We start from the raw sequence: 15,368 nt of genomic DNA on the forward strand, positions 1-15,368 counted from the left end.
ATAGGCAGGTTCAATTACAAGATTTAAAAGACAGTTGGACAGGTACATGAGATAAGGGCCAAAAACAGGCAGAAGGGTAGAACTCAGTGAGGATCCTTGAGGGGGAGTCGACAACAAACAGTCAGGACCCCAGCTACAGGGGTCGGGCTCCTGGAACACATCTTATTACCAGATTAGGTGAGTTGTGAGGGGAGGAATGGATGAATGTTTAGTTTAGTGAAAACAGGCCCTTCGGCCCACCGAGTCCACGCCTACCATTGATCACCCGTACTCTAGTTCTGTGTTATATCACCTTCCCATCCTGCAGGCTATGGGTAATTACCGAATATGGGAGGAAACCCACGCGGTCACGGGGAGAAGGTGCAAATTCCTCACAAGCATCAGCCGAGGTCAGGATGGAACCTGGGTCTGTGAGGAAGCAGCTCTGCCACTGTGCCACCATGCTGCTGGATGTGAGGGGGGTGGGAGGAAAGTAAGGGGAGGGGGGAGGGATGTAGTGAGGATGGCAGCGAGAGGAGGGATGGGAGAATAGTGAGGAGAGTTGGAGGGATGTAAGGGAAGGGAAGGAGAAGGAGGCTGTGAGTATGTGTGAGGGAGAAGGGGTTGTGGGAGGGAGCGTGTGAATGGAGACCTGGTGGTGAGTGGATCAGGGGCAGGCTGGGGTGTGGGGGAGGGAGCGTGTGGATGGAGACCTGGTTGTGAGTGGATCAGGGGCAGGCTGGGGTGTGGGGGAGGGAGGGTGTGAGGGGGAAGGAGAAACATGTGGAAAAGGAGTGAATGCGTGAAGTGGGGGGAGGGAGGGATGGAGGATGGATGTGAGTGGGAGGTTGGGTGTGATGGAGAGGAAGGGTGGCAGATGGAGAGAGGGATATGGAGGGTGTTCAGAGGAGGGAGGGGGATGTGAGGGGTAGGAAGGGTGTGATGGGGTGAGAGGCTGATGAGGGGGGATTTGTGAGGGAGGGAGAGGAAGGGTGGTTTGGGGGTTGGAGGAGCCACTGCAGAATCACCCCACAAGGTTGAGGATGTTACCAATGCTGGGTGGAAGTGTGAGGGTGGGACTGAGAAAGGGAGTGATATGAAGTAGTGGACTTCACTGCCCGCAACAACAAATAATCAAAAGGAATATGTGAACGATGAGATTTCTGTGGATGTGCGTAACTATTATGGAGATTGAAAGCTTCTGTGCTAAATAATTATTGGGATAGGTGACATAACATTGATTTTTGTCTGAGTGATAGGCAGTAATGAACCATGGGTGAGTGGTAACTGAGCAATGACCATTGTTTGTTCCTTCTAGATGCCAGCATGTACGCCCACTACCTCTTCAATACGTTTGACAGCACTCATGATGGAGCCATCAAATTTGAGGTATCACCCAACTAACGAAGGAAATCTGTATCCGCATCCAGAAATCTCTCATCTCATCCTTCACCACCCTCTTTGGTTTAAAGATGCTTCTGTATTTTTCATGAACTGTGGTCTAGCCAAGGCTGTGCAGGATGACAGATTGGTGATGCAGGGGAGTTTTATGGATATCATTCGGTGGGGCAGGAGGGGGGGGGGGGGGGGGTCACCCAGTGAGAAGTGGGGTCTGCCAACAAGGATGCCACCATCTGCGGGCTAATCATTTGCCAACACTGAGCTGGCAGTCAGTGAGGTCATGACACAGCTGTGAAATGACACTACAGAACCAGGGTTCTACATGGCAGGGCTCTGGGGAGTGTTGTAGAGCAGAAGGATCCAGGAACGCACAATATAGTTCCTTGAAAGTGGCTTCACAGGTGGATAAGGTAGTCAAGAAGGCTTTTGGCACATTGGCCTTCATTAGTCAGGATTTTGAGTATAGAAGTTGGAATGTTATGTTACAGCTGTACAAGACGTTACTGAGGCAACATTTGGTGTATTGCATTCAGTTTTAGTCACCCTTCTATTGGAACGATGTTGTTAATCTGGAAATAGTGCAGAGATGATGTACGAGGATGTTGCCTCGACTTGAGTGCATGAGCTACCAGGAGGCAGGTTTTGCAGGCTCGGACTTTATTCCTTGGAGTGCAAGAAGATGAGGGGTGTATAAGATCATGAGGGGAATAGAACGAGTAGATGCACAAAGTATTATACTCAGAGTAGAGGAATCATGAACCAGGGGACATAGGTTTAAGGTGAGAGGGGAAAGACTTAATAGGAATCTGAGGGGCAACTTTTTCACACAGAGGATGGAAGGTATGTGGAACGTGCTGCCAGAGGACGTAGTTGAGGCACGTACTGGAACAACATGTATAAGGCATTTGGACAGGTACATAGACAGAAAGTCTTTAGAGGGACATGGGCCAAATGCAGGCAGGTAGGACTAGTGCAGATGGGACACCTTGTTCGTCATGGGAAAGTCGGGCCGAAGGGTCTGTTTCCGTGCTATGACTATTTGAATCCACCTGACAGCACATATCTACCTAATGGCCTGTTCACATTGCAGGCCGTTCATGTTGTAAAACTGATGACGTTGGCCTGTTCCTATTTTAGGCCCATTTACAATGAAACCTGTAAAGGTATTTTAGACGTGGTCCTTAGTCCTTCACTAAGTCTTTATTAAGACACTACATCCACACGTCCCAGCACTGACCACAACTGGTCTACACACGTACTGGAACCAAGAGAGGGAGGGTGCATGCAGATACTACAGTTATACTACCTAAGGTGGGAGTGTCAAATGGTAATGAGGTAGCTACATATTTGGTTGCATGCATAACCACCTACAAAACCTGTTTATGCTGTAAATCCATTCATCTTGTAAACCCATTCACATTGTAAACCCAGTCACATTGTAAGTCATTCATTGTAGAATCGTTCATGTTGTAGGTGTGTTCACATGTTTAGTTTAATTGTGAGATAAAGCATGGAAACAGGCCCTTTGGCCCAGCGGGTCCACACCGACCCTCAATCAGTCGCCACACTGTATGAGCTTTGAATTCTCCAATAAACCATGAAACACCCCTTTTATTTGTCCACCCCACCCCCCTTCCCTGTGCCCCATCTGGGCACGCCCATTTTTACCCTTCCACCTGTACTCCTGCCACAACTTGGATGGGTATTCCATCACCCATCCAAGTTCTCCAGAGATGCTGCCTGACCCAAATGAGTAACCCCAACGTTTTGTGTTTCCAATTCATTGTTTCACCATTTACAGCTGTGTGTTCAGTGCCCTCCATAATGTTTGGGACAAAGACCCATCATTTGTTTATTTGCCTCTCTATTCTGCAATTGGAGATTTGTAATTTAAAAAAATCACATGTGGTTAAAGTGCACATTGTCAGATTTTATTAAACGATATTTTTATACATTTTGGTTTCACCATGTAGAAATTATAGTTGTGTTTATACATAGTCCCCCCATTTCAGGGCACCATAATGTTTGGGACTCAGCACCTAGTTTTTCCTCCAGCCTTTCCATCACTATGAATATGATTTATCAACATGATTTAACAACGTGAGGATGAAAGTTGTGCCAATGAAAGTCAAAGAAGCCATTATGAGACAGGAATAACACTATTAGAGACATCAGCCAAACCATAGGCTTACAAAATCAACTGTTTGGAACATCATTAAGAAGAAAGAGAGCACTGGTGAGCTTACTAATCACAAAGGGACTGGCAGGCCAAGGAAGACCTCCACAGCTGATGATAGAAGAATTCTCTCTATAATAAAGAAAAATCCCCAAACACCTGTCCGACAGATCAGAAACACTATTCAGGAGTCAGGTGTGGATTTGTCAATGATCACTGTCCACAGAGGACTTCATGAACAGAAATACAGAGGCTACACTGCAAGATGCAAACCACTGGTTAGCCACAAAAATAGGATGGCCAGGTTACAGTTTGCCAAGAAGTACTTAAAAGAGCAACCACAGTTCTGGAAAAAAGGTCTTGTGGACAGATGAGACGAAGATTAACTTATATCAGAGTGATGGCAAGAGCAAAGTATGGAGGAGAGAAGGAACTGCCCAAGATCCAAAGCATACCACCTCATCTGTGAAACACGGTGGTGGGGGTGTTATGGCCTGGGCATGTATGGCTGCTGAAGGTATTGGCTCACTTATCTTCATTGATGATACAACTGCTGATGGAAGTAGCATAATGAATTCTGAAGTGTATAGACACATCCTATCTGCTCAAGTACAAACAAATGCCTCAAAACTCATTGGCTGGCTGTTAATTCTACAGCAAGATAATGATCCCAAACATACTGCTAAAGCAACAAAGGAGTTTTCCAAAGCTACAAAATGGTCAATACTTGAGTGGCCAAGTCAATCACCCGATCTGAACCCAATTGAGCATGTCTTTTATATGCTGAAGAGAAAATTGAAGGGGACTAGCCCCCAAAACGAGCATAAACCAAAGATGGCTGCAATACAGGCCTGGCAGAGCATCACCAGAGAAGACACCCAGCAACTGGTGATGTCCATGAATCACAGACTTCAAGCAGTCATTGCATGCAAAGGATATGCAACAAAATACTAAACATGATTACTTTCATTTACATGACATTGCTGTGTCCCAAACATTATGGTGCCCTGAAATGTGGGGACTATGTATAAACACTGCTGTAATTTCTACATGGTGAAACCAAAATGTATAAAAATGGCCTTTATTAAAATCTGACAATGTGCACTTTAACCCCATGTGATTTTTTTCTATTATAAATCTCAAAGTGTGTAGTACAGAGGCAAATAAATAAATGATTGGTCTTTGTCCCAAACATTATGGAGGGCACTGCATATATGTTCAAGTGAGTTTACACTGTGAGAGTGTTCACAGATGTTAATATTGAGTGTATTCATAATGTATGTGTTCACACTGTGAGTGTTCACACTGAGAGTATTAATGCTGTGATATTGGAACAGTTAGTGTGTTGGCACTGAGAATGTTCACATTTTGTGTGTGTGTGTGTGTGTGTCCTCCAGAGGTGCTGCCTGACCGAATGAGTTACTCCAACACTTTGTGACTTTTTTTTGTAACCCAGCATTTGCAGTTTGTGTTCACTATGGAAGGGAGTATTTGTATTATGAGGGTATTTACACTGCAAGGGTGTTCACACTGTGGGTGTTCACTGTGAATATGCCCGCACTGTGTGTATTCACACTGAGTGTGCTCATACTGAGTATGTTCATACAGTGGGGAGTTCACACTGTGGGAGTTCACACAGAGGGTGTTCACACTGAGTGCATTCACACTGAAGGTTTTCACGCAGTGTGTAAAATCTCAGAAGTTCACACCATGTGTTCACACTGTAATTGTATACAGTGAGAATGTTCAGAATGTGAAGATGTTCACACAATGAGTGACCAGGCGTGTGCAGGTATTTATTGTGAGCATGTTAATACCATCAGTGTACTCGCACTGTTCATACTGTGAGAGCATATGCACTATTTGAAGTGTGGTCACCTGTTTACACTGCCACCTTTTTCACACTGTGTGAGGCTATTCACATTATGAGTGAGTTCTTGTTTTCACTCTGTGAGAGTGTGCACTGTGAGTGTGTTTAAACCGTGAGTGTCACACTGCAAGGGTGGTCGTCATGATTTCAGGGTGACAGCATTGTGAGGATGTTCACACTGTGGGAGTGATCATATTCAGTGTTTTCACACTAAACTATAAATTCGCTTGACACTATTAGTTCACACTGTGTGGATGTTCACACTTCAAATGTGTTCAGACTATGAGTGCATTCACATTGAGGATATGCACACTGTTCATGTTCACATTGCGAGATTGTTCGCACTGTTGGAATGAGTACGCACAATACGAGGGTTGACACTAAATGTCGAAACATTGCGAGAGTGAACCCATTCACTCTGAGCGTGATTGCGTTGTGAGGATGTTCATACTCTGGTGTGTTCTTGCAGTGAGATTGTGCACACTGTGGAAGTTCACAATAGGTGGATGTTCACACTTGAACTTGTACACACCGTGTTCACTTTGCAAGGATGCTCATTTTACGGGTTTTCACCCTATAAGTGTTCACATTGTAAGTGTTCACACAATGAGTGTGTTTACACTGAATGTTCACACTGTGAATGTTCACATGATGAGTGTTTTCACACCGAGAGAATGCTCACACTTGCAGATGGACATACTGTGAGAGTGTGTGCTGGGAGTGATCATGTCGAGAGTGTTTGCACTGTGAGGATGTTCACAATGTGACAGTGTCCACATTGAGTGAACCATTACAGTATTTAAAGGATTCTTGGATGAACACATAGATAGGAAAGGCTTGGTGGGATCTGGGTGAAATGCAGGCAAATAGAACAAAGCTCAGTATGGATGTGTTTATGTCAATGGGCCTCTCCTACACTGTATAACTCTGTGACTGAGTGAGAAGCTGTGTGACAGGCTGAGTGTTTCCAGCACTGTTTTATCTCGGTTTATCAACATCTGCAGTTTTTGGATGAACCTCACTTCAATCACGATGTTGTCACAGGCCATCCCTCCTCCCCCTTCATTCGACTGCCTGCATTGCTGCCCATTCCAACTCTCCCGCCCCGTTGGAGGGATAAGGAGTGGGATGAGGGCTCAGGGCTTAACAGTGGCGGCATGATCCTTGGGGTAATAGAGAGACAAAAAAAGCTGGAGTAACTCAGCGGGACAGGCAGCATCTTTGGAGAGAAGGAATGGGTGACGTTTCGGGGCGAGACCATTCTTTCTGGAGCTAATATTCAGAGGGTGAACCATTTTCTTCTTTTGTTTGCTCAGGACTTTGTGATGGCTCTTTCGGTGTTGCTGAGAGGAACCGCTCATGAGAAGCTGACATGGACCTTTAATCTGTATGACATTAACAAGGATGGATTTATCAATAAAGAGGTAAGCAACGAGATTGCTCGGCTGCCTATTGCAAGATGTCTGAGGCGGTGGTGTTGCTTTCTGGTGCAGCAGATGCGCGGAGAGAGGCCAGGTATTTCAGGATGGATGGTTTGGATGAGAAGGTGCTCAGGAAATATGCTCATTCGGAGGAGGTTGAATGGTGAAATGATTGATTACTTGGACGTATTCATGGGGAGAACTGGAACATCAGAATGTTTAGTTTCGTTTAGAGAGACAGCGTGGAAACAGGTCCTTTGGCCCACCCAGTCCACACCACCCAGCGATCACCCCGTACACTAAGGCTATCCTACAGTCTCTGGCACTGTAAGACAGCAACCCAACAACCACATCACCGTGCCGTCCAGCAGAAGGTTTGGAGTTCACTGACGTGTGCGAGGGGGCTTCTTCGCCATGTTGGTTCAGTAGGCTGGGATTCACGGGAAGGGGACTGTTGCAGTGGGAAGGGTGTTTGTAACTAGGTCATAGAGTCATAGAGTAATAGATTAGATTAAACTTTATTAATCCCCTTATTCAGGGGAAATTCTGATGTCCTTGCAGCACACTAATAAAAATACAACATAGATTCAAAAAGAAGTTCAACACAAAAACATCCCCCCACAGTGATTCCCACTGTGGGGGAAGGCACAAAGTCCAGTCCCCATCCTCTTGTCCACCCATAGTCGGGCCTATTGAGGCCTCCACAGTCGCCGCCACGGCGCCCGATGTTCTCGCCGGGTGATGGTGCTTCGGCGTCGGGAGAACCCCCAGCGGTTTGGGGTGCCAGGAACGGCCGCCTTCCCACCGGAGACCGCGGCTTCCAAGCCAACAGACCGCGCCGGACGGAGCTCCGCACACTGGCGATCTCAGCAAGAGATCACAGGCTCCGGGATGTAAAGTTCAACGTCGCAGCTGGCCGCTCCACAGAACCGCGGCTCCACAATGTTCTTATCGGCGGTCCCAGCATACTGGAGTTCCAGCGCGGCGACCCAGGAAAGGCATCGCCCGCTCCGCAATAGCGCTCCAGCGCTGCGCCGCCGCCAAAGCCGATGTTCTGCGCCGCCGCCAAAGCCGATGTTCTGCGTCGCCGCCAAAGCCGATGTTCTGGCCCGGTCCCCTCAGGGAAACGTCGCTCCAGGACCCGCTGGTAGGCCGCGAGGACAGGTCGAAGTCGCTGCTCGGAGGAAGGCAACCCCTCCGACCAGGTAGGGAATCGAAAAGCAGTTTCCCCCTTCCCCCCCACCACCCCCCACACATAAAAAGATTAGGCCCCCTGACTACACACTCAACGTACTAAAAATAATAAAAAAGAAGGGGAAAAAAAACGGACAGCTGCAGGACAGGCAGCCGTTCAGGACAGCGCCTCCTCCGCACTAATACAGTGTGGAAACGGGTCCTTCGGCCCAACTCGCCCACACCGACCAACAATGTCCCATCTACCCTAGTCCCACTTGCCTGCGCTTGGTCCATAGCCCTCCCAACCTGTCCTATCCATGTACCTGTCCAACTGTTTCTTAAACGATGGGATACGTCCCAGCTTCAACTACCTCCTCTGGCAGCTTGTTCCATACACCCATCACCCTCTGTGTAAAAGAGAATCCCCTCGGATTCCTATTAAATCTTTTCCCCTTCACCTTGAACCTATGTCCTCTGGTCCTCGATTCCCCTACACTGGATAAAATACTCTGTGCATCTACCTAATCTATTCCTCTCATGATTTTGTATACCTCTATAAGATCTCCCCTCATCCTCCTACGCTCCATGGAATAGACACCCGGCCTACTCAACCTCTCCCTATAGCTCACGTCCTCTTCCGAGTGGGCGGCGTCGAGTATGGCTGCCCCGATGCAGCTGTCCGTCCTTTCACCCTTTTTTTTATTTTTTAGTATGTTATAAAGTTTAGTTTGGAGGTTTAATCTTTTTATGTGGGGGAGGGGGGTGGGTGGGGGGAAACTGCACTTCTCGGTCCCTACCTGGTCGGAGATGCGGCTTTTCTCCGAGCCGTATCTTCGCCCCTTCCTTGCGGCTTACCAACGGGACTGGAACGGCGTTTCCTGCCGGGACCGGCCAGAACTTCGGCTTCAGCGGCAGGGCTGCGCTGGGGCGCCATCACGGAGCAGGTGATGCCTTACCCGGGTCGCCGTCTGGTAAGCTCCGGAGTGCTGAGACCGCCAACTCCGACATAGCGGAGCTATTGTTGCGGAGCTTCCAGCCGCGATGGCGCTGACTTTAAAATTGCGGAGCCTGGGATCTCTCGCCGAGATCGCCAGTGTCGGAGCTCCGACCAGCGCAGCCTGTGGACTTCGGGAGCCGCGGTCTCCGGGGAGGAAGCGGCCGTTCCGGACACTCCAAGCCGCTGAACTGTGTTCTCCCGACGCCGGAGCTCGATCGTCCGGCGAGAGGGCCTGAAACACCGGGCCGCCGTTGCGGCGACTGCGGAGGCCTCAAATAGGCCCCGACCACGGGGTGAACAAGAGGATAAGGACTGGACTTTCTTGCCTTCCCTCACAGTGGGAACCATTATGGGGGAATATTTTTATGTTTTATGTTAAATTCTTCTTTAATGTGGCGTCTTACTTTTATTGGTGTGCTGCAAATGGCAACTCAAATTTCACTGCACCAGAAATGGTGTATGTGACAAGAAATGTCCTTTGTCCTCTAGTCCTGGCAACATCTTCGTAAATCTTTTCTGAACCCTTTCAAGCTTGACAATGTCTTCCCTATAACATGGTGCCCAGAACTGAACACAATATTCTAAATGTGGTCTCACCAACGTCTTATACAACTGCAACATGACTTCCCAATTTCTATACTCAATACTCTGACTGATGAAGGCCAAAGTGCCAAAAGCCTTTTTGACTGCCTTATCTACTGCGACTCGAGCTTCAAGGAACCATGCACCTGTACTCCTAGATCCCTCTGCTCTACAACACTCCCCAGAGGCCTACCATTCACGGTGTAGGTCCTGCCCTTGTTCGACGTCCCAAAATGCAACACCTCACACTTCTCTGTATTAAATTCCATCAACCATTCCCCCACCCACCTGGCCAATTGATCCAGACCCTGCTGCAATTGTTCACAACCATCTTCACTGTCTGCAAAACCACAAACTTTTGTATTATCAGCAAAGTTGCTAATCTTGCCCTGTATGTTCTCATCCAAATCATTGATGTAGCTGACAAACAGTAGCGGGCCCAGCACCGAACCCTGTGGCACACCATTTGTCACAGCCCTCATTCTGAGAAGCAACCTTCTACAATCACCCTCTGCTATCTTCCATGGAGCCAATTTGCTATCCATTCAGCTATCTCCCCTTGGATCCCATGAGATCTAACCTTCCAGAGCAGCCTACTATGTGGCACCTTATTGAACGCCTTACTAAAGTCCATGTACATAACATCTACAGCTCTGCCTTCATCAACCTATTTGCTCACGTCTTCAAAAAACTCAATCAGATTTGTGAGACATGACCTCCCACAAAATCATGCTGACTGTTCCTAAACAGCCCTTGCCCATCCAAATGCCTGTATATCCTATCCCTCAGAATATTTTCCAGTAACTTCTATCTGACTGCAAAAGTTTTTATAGATATGTGAAGAGAAAAAGATTAGCTAAAACAAATGTAGGTCCCTTGCAGTCAGAAACAGGTGAATTGATCATGGGGAACAAGGACATGGCAGACCAAATGAATAACTACTTTGGTTCGGTCTTCACTAAGGAAGATATAAATAATCTGCCGGAAATAGCAGGGGACCGGTGGTCAAATGAGATGGAGGAACTGAGTAAAATCCAGGTTAGCCAGGAAGTGGTGTTAGGTAAATTGAAAGGATTAAAGGTCGATAAATCCCCAGGGCCAGATAGGCTGCATCCCAGAGTACTTAAGGAAGTAGCCCCAGAAATAGTGGATGCATTAGTGATAATTTTTCAAAACTCTTTAGATTCTGGAGTAGTTCCAGAGGGTTGGAGGGTAGCTAATGTAACCCCACTTTTTAAAAAGAGAGGGAGAGAGAAAATGGGGAATTACAGACCAGTTAGTCTAACATCGGTAGTGGGGAAAATGCTGGAGTCAGTTATTAAAGATGGGATAGCAGCACATTTGGAAAGTGGTGAAATCATTGGACAAAGTCAGCATGGATTTATGAAAGGTAAATCATGTCTGACGAATCTTATAGAATTTTTCGAGGATGTAACTAGTAGAGTGGATAAGGGAGAACCAGTGGATTTTCTGGACTTTCAGAAGGCTTTTGACAAGGTCCCACATAAGAGATTAGTATACAAACTTAAAGCACACGGTATTGGGGGTTCAGTATTGATGTGGATAGAGAACGGGCTGGCAGACAGGAAGCAAAGAGTAGGAGTAAACGGGTCCTTTTGACAATGGCAGGCAGTGACTAGTGAGGTACCGCAAGGCTCAGTGCTGGGACCCCAGCTATTTACAATATATATTAATGATTTGGACAAGGGAATTGAATGCAACATCTCCAAGTTTGCAAATTACACGAAGCTGGGGGGCAGTGTTAGCTGTGAGGAGGGTGCTAGGAGGCTGCAAGGTGACTTGGATAGGCTGGGTGAGTGGGCAAATGCATGGCAGATGCAGTTTAATGTGTATAAATGTGAGGTTATCCACTTTGGTGGTAAAAACAGGAAAGTAGACTATTATCTGAATGGTGGCCGATTAGGAAAAGTGGAGATGCAACGAGACCTGGGTGTCATGGTACACCAGTCATTGAAAGTAGGCATACAGGTGCAGCAGGCAGTGAAGAAAGCGAATTGTATGTTAGCATTCATAGCAAAAGGATTTGAGTATAGGAGCAGGGAGGTTCTACTGCAGTTGTACAGGGTCTTGGTGAGACCACACCTGGAGTATTGCGTACAGTTTTGGTCTCCTAATCTGAGGAAAGACATTCTTGCCATAGAGGGAGTACAGAGAAGGTTCACCAGACTGATTACTGGGATGTCAGGACTTTCATATGAAGAAAGACTGGATACTCGGCTTGTACTCGCTAGAATTTAGAAGATTGAGGGGGGATCTTATAGAAACTTACAAAATTCTTAAGGGGTTGGACAGGCTAGATGCAGGAAGATTGTTCCCAATGTTGGGGAGTCCAGAACAAGGGGTCACAGTTTAAGGATAAGGGGGAAATCTTTTAGGACCGAGATGAGTAAAACATTTTTCACACAGAGAGTGATGAATCTCTGGAATTCTCTGCCACAGAAGGTAGTTGAGGCCAGTTCATTGGCTATATTTAAGAGGGAATTAGATGTGGCCCTTGTGGCTAAAGGGATCAGGGGGTATGGAGAGAAGGCAGGTACAGGATACTGAGTTGGATGATCAGCCATGATCATATTGAAACATAGAAACATAGAAAATAGGTGCAGGAGTAGGCCATTCGGCCCTTCGAGCCTGCACCGCCATTCAATATGATCATGGCTGATCATCCAACTCAGTATCCTGTACCTGCCTTCTCTCCATACCCCCTGATCCCTTAGTCTAGTCTAGTAACAACTACAGATGTTAAGCTCACCGGCCTATAGTTCCCACCATTTCCCTGCAGCCCTTCTTGAAAAGAGGCACAACATTTGCCACCCTCCAATTCTCTGGCACTTCTCCTGTATTTAAGGACGACTCATAAATTTCAACCAGGGCTCCCGCAATTTCTTCTCTAGTGTCCCGCAATGTCCTCGGATATATCTGATCAGGCCCCGGAGACTGCTCTCATGTCACTTCCAGTTACTGCTTGAATATCTTCCATCCTACTGTCTTTCTCCTCGGTAAATACTCTTTGAGGACCTTGCCCATCTCCTGTGGCTCCACACAGAGGTGGACCGCTTTTATTCCTGAGAGGTCCCACTCTCTCACTCTAGTTACTCTTTTCCCCCTAATGTATTTATAAAATCTTTTGGGATTGTCTTTTATGCTGCCCGCCAGAGCTATCTCCTGGCCCCTTTTTGCCCTTCTGATCTCCTTTTTTAGGTTAGTGAAGGGACTAATGGGAGGATGAGGCCCCGAGTGCAGTGGGCATGAGGGATGGTTTGTAAAGAAAGAATCTGCAGAGGGTAATGTTGGGTTTAATGCTGGGTTTAATCCATAACATGGTGGCAGTGTGTGCGGGGACACAATCTAAGCACAGATTGGTGCTAGGATCTTGGCCAAGCAACCAGGAAAAATTTACAATAGATGTCTACATCAGAAAGGGTGCTTGCTGGAGAGGAACTTGGCAATCATGATCCCATCTGTATGTCCTCGGCATATGAGGGGAGGAGGACAGGCGCCTTGTCAGGAAAGCCGCTGTGTAGTTGCTGCATTGCATCTTGATGATGGTACACACTGCAGTGTGGTGCACTAGTGGTGGAGGGCATGCTGATCAGGTAGGCTGCAAGTGCCACTGCCAAAGTGCCAAGAGCTTAGATGGAGTGGAATTTGTCAAGCATGGTGAAAGTCTCCTCAGGCAATATGTGGAGGGCACTACAAAGGACTACTTTTTTGGGAGTTCGGCAGGGCAAGTGACTGAAGTGTAAGTAAGTGAGGGACCAGCAAACACAGTTTTGTTTGCTTTAAAGTATTTATGGATAAGAATAGGTGTGATCCTCAAGTTAGAAACTGGGGCAAGGGAAACGTGGTATTAAACAGGAACTTGCAAAAGTTAATGGGAGTAGGTTGTTTGTATTCAAAGGGACATCCAGAAAGTGGGATGTTTTAAAAAGGGTCACAGCAAAAAATTGACATGTTCCTGTTTGTGTGAAAGGCAAGGCAGGTAGGAATGATGAGAACAATTGGGGCTCTGATCAGAAAAAAATGGAGGCATAGGTTACGTATAGTGCAGCTGGGATCAAGTGTTTCCATGGAGGAATACCCTCCATTGAAGGCCCTAGAAAATCAGGAGGGCAAAAAGGTGCATGAGATACAGGCAGCTCTGGCATAGAAGATTAAGGATTAACCAAAAGGAGTTCATGCATGTAATGCCCCTGTCCCACTTAGGAAACCTGAACAGAAACCTCTGGAGACTTTGCGCCCCACCCAAGGTTTCCGTGCGGTTCCCGGAGGTTTTTGCCAGTCTCCCTACCTGCTTCCATTACCTGCAACCTCCGGCAACCACCTGCAACCTCCGGGAACCGCACGGAAACCTTGGGTGGGGCACAAAGTGGGACAGGGGCATTAGGAGAAAAAAGGGTAACTAGAGAGAGAATGGGGCCTTCAGAAACCACAGTGGTCATCTATATGTGGCCACAAGAGTTGGGCAAGGCCTCAATTAATATTTTTTTCTGTTTTACCGTGGAGAACGATATGAAGTCGAGGAAACTTGAGAAATGGAGCATAGTCTGTATTACAGTCAAGGAGCTGCTGGATTTTCCAAAATGTATGAAGGTAGATATATATCCAAGGACACTGTGGGAAGCTAGAGAAGAAATAGCAGGAGTCCTAGCTGATATATCTGAATCAAGAAGAAGAAGAGGAATGATATTACTGATTAGGGATACCTTTGCAATGGTACAAAGGGGGGATATGTTGGAGGGACGGTCCAAAGAGGCCAATGAGGAACATTTAGGAAAAGTGGAGGGGCAATCACTTTGCTGAGGTTATGAATGAATGAATGAATGAATGAATGAATGAATGAATGAATGAATGAATGAATGAATGAATGAATGAATGAATGAGTGAGTACGTTATTGTCACATGTGATAAGTCACAGTGATATTCTTTGTTTCGCCACATTAAGGGCCCCAACAAAGTATCCCACGCCAGGTTCTCCTTTGTTCCCCCCTTCCCCCTCCCTCCTCGCGGCAGTTCCCACACCCCTATTTCCTGATTGGCATAGACATGGTGGGCTTAAGGGTCTGTTCCTATACTGTTCTTTATTTGAGTTCAGATATGTAAGCACATCACAGAACAAGTGTAAGAGCCACAGATTTATCATAGTGGAGGGTCTTTACATCTCAGTATTGACTGTAATTGGCTTAGTGCTGTGGAATTAGAAAGGATGGAATTTGTAAAGTGCATCCAGGAGAGTTTTGTGAGACATATGTGGATAGTTCACGAGAGACCAGGCTATTCCCAATTGTGGGCAGAGTCAGTGGCAGCGGGGGAGGGGGGGAACTGTAGGAATAGTGATCATAATTCTGTAACATCAAGGTAGTTATGGAATGACTCAATAGACAATAGACAATTCTTCTCTTCTCCTCCCGTTTCCTATCTCCCCATGCCATCAGCCACCAGACGAATCTGGGGAATTCTCTGCCACAGATGGCAGTGGAGGCCAATTCACTGGATGTTTTCAAGAGAGAGTTAGATTTAGCTCTTAGGGCTAACAGAATCAAGGGATATGGGGAAAAAGCAGGAACGGGGTACTGATTTTAGATGATCAGCCATGATCATATTGAATCACGTATTTTTCTCTGTTTCTGTGAAGAAAGTTAGTCCTTGAGTTAAGATCTTGAATTGAGAGAAGGCTGATTTCAATAGCAAAAGAAATGATCTGGCAAAAATAGATTGGGAGCAGATGCTTATTTGTAAACCAACACC

General features: G+C 46.7%; 1 protein-coding gene across 2 annotated transcripts in view; it reads left to right on the forward strand.

Annotated features, from left to right (window-relative positions):
• kcnip1 (potassium voltage-gated channel interacting protein 1) overlaps positions 1-15,368 on the forward strand; it is a 232,639-nt gene that overhangs the window by 202,479 nt on the left and 14,792 nt on the right. For both annotated transcript variants that reach the window (XM_033030016.1, XM_033030017.1), the window contains exons 4-5: positions 1,298-1,368; positions 6,743-6,850. In XM_033030016.1, coding sequence (XP_032885907.1) covers positions 1,298-1,368; positions 6,743-6,850 — 179 coding nt within the window. The remainder of the gene's footprint in view (positions 1-1,297; positions 1,369-6,742; positions 6,851-15,368) is intronic.

The sequence above is a fragment of the Amblyraja radiata genome, chromosome 11 (assembly GCF_010909765.2).
Source record: "Amblyraja radiata isolate CabotCenter1 chromosome 11, sAmbRad1.1.pri, whole genome shotgun sequence".
Taxonomy (NCBI): domain Eukaryota; kingdom Metazoa; phylum Chordata; class Chondrichthyes; order Rajiformes; family Rajidae; genus Amblyraja; species Amblyraja radiata.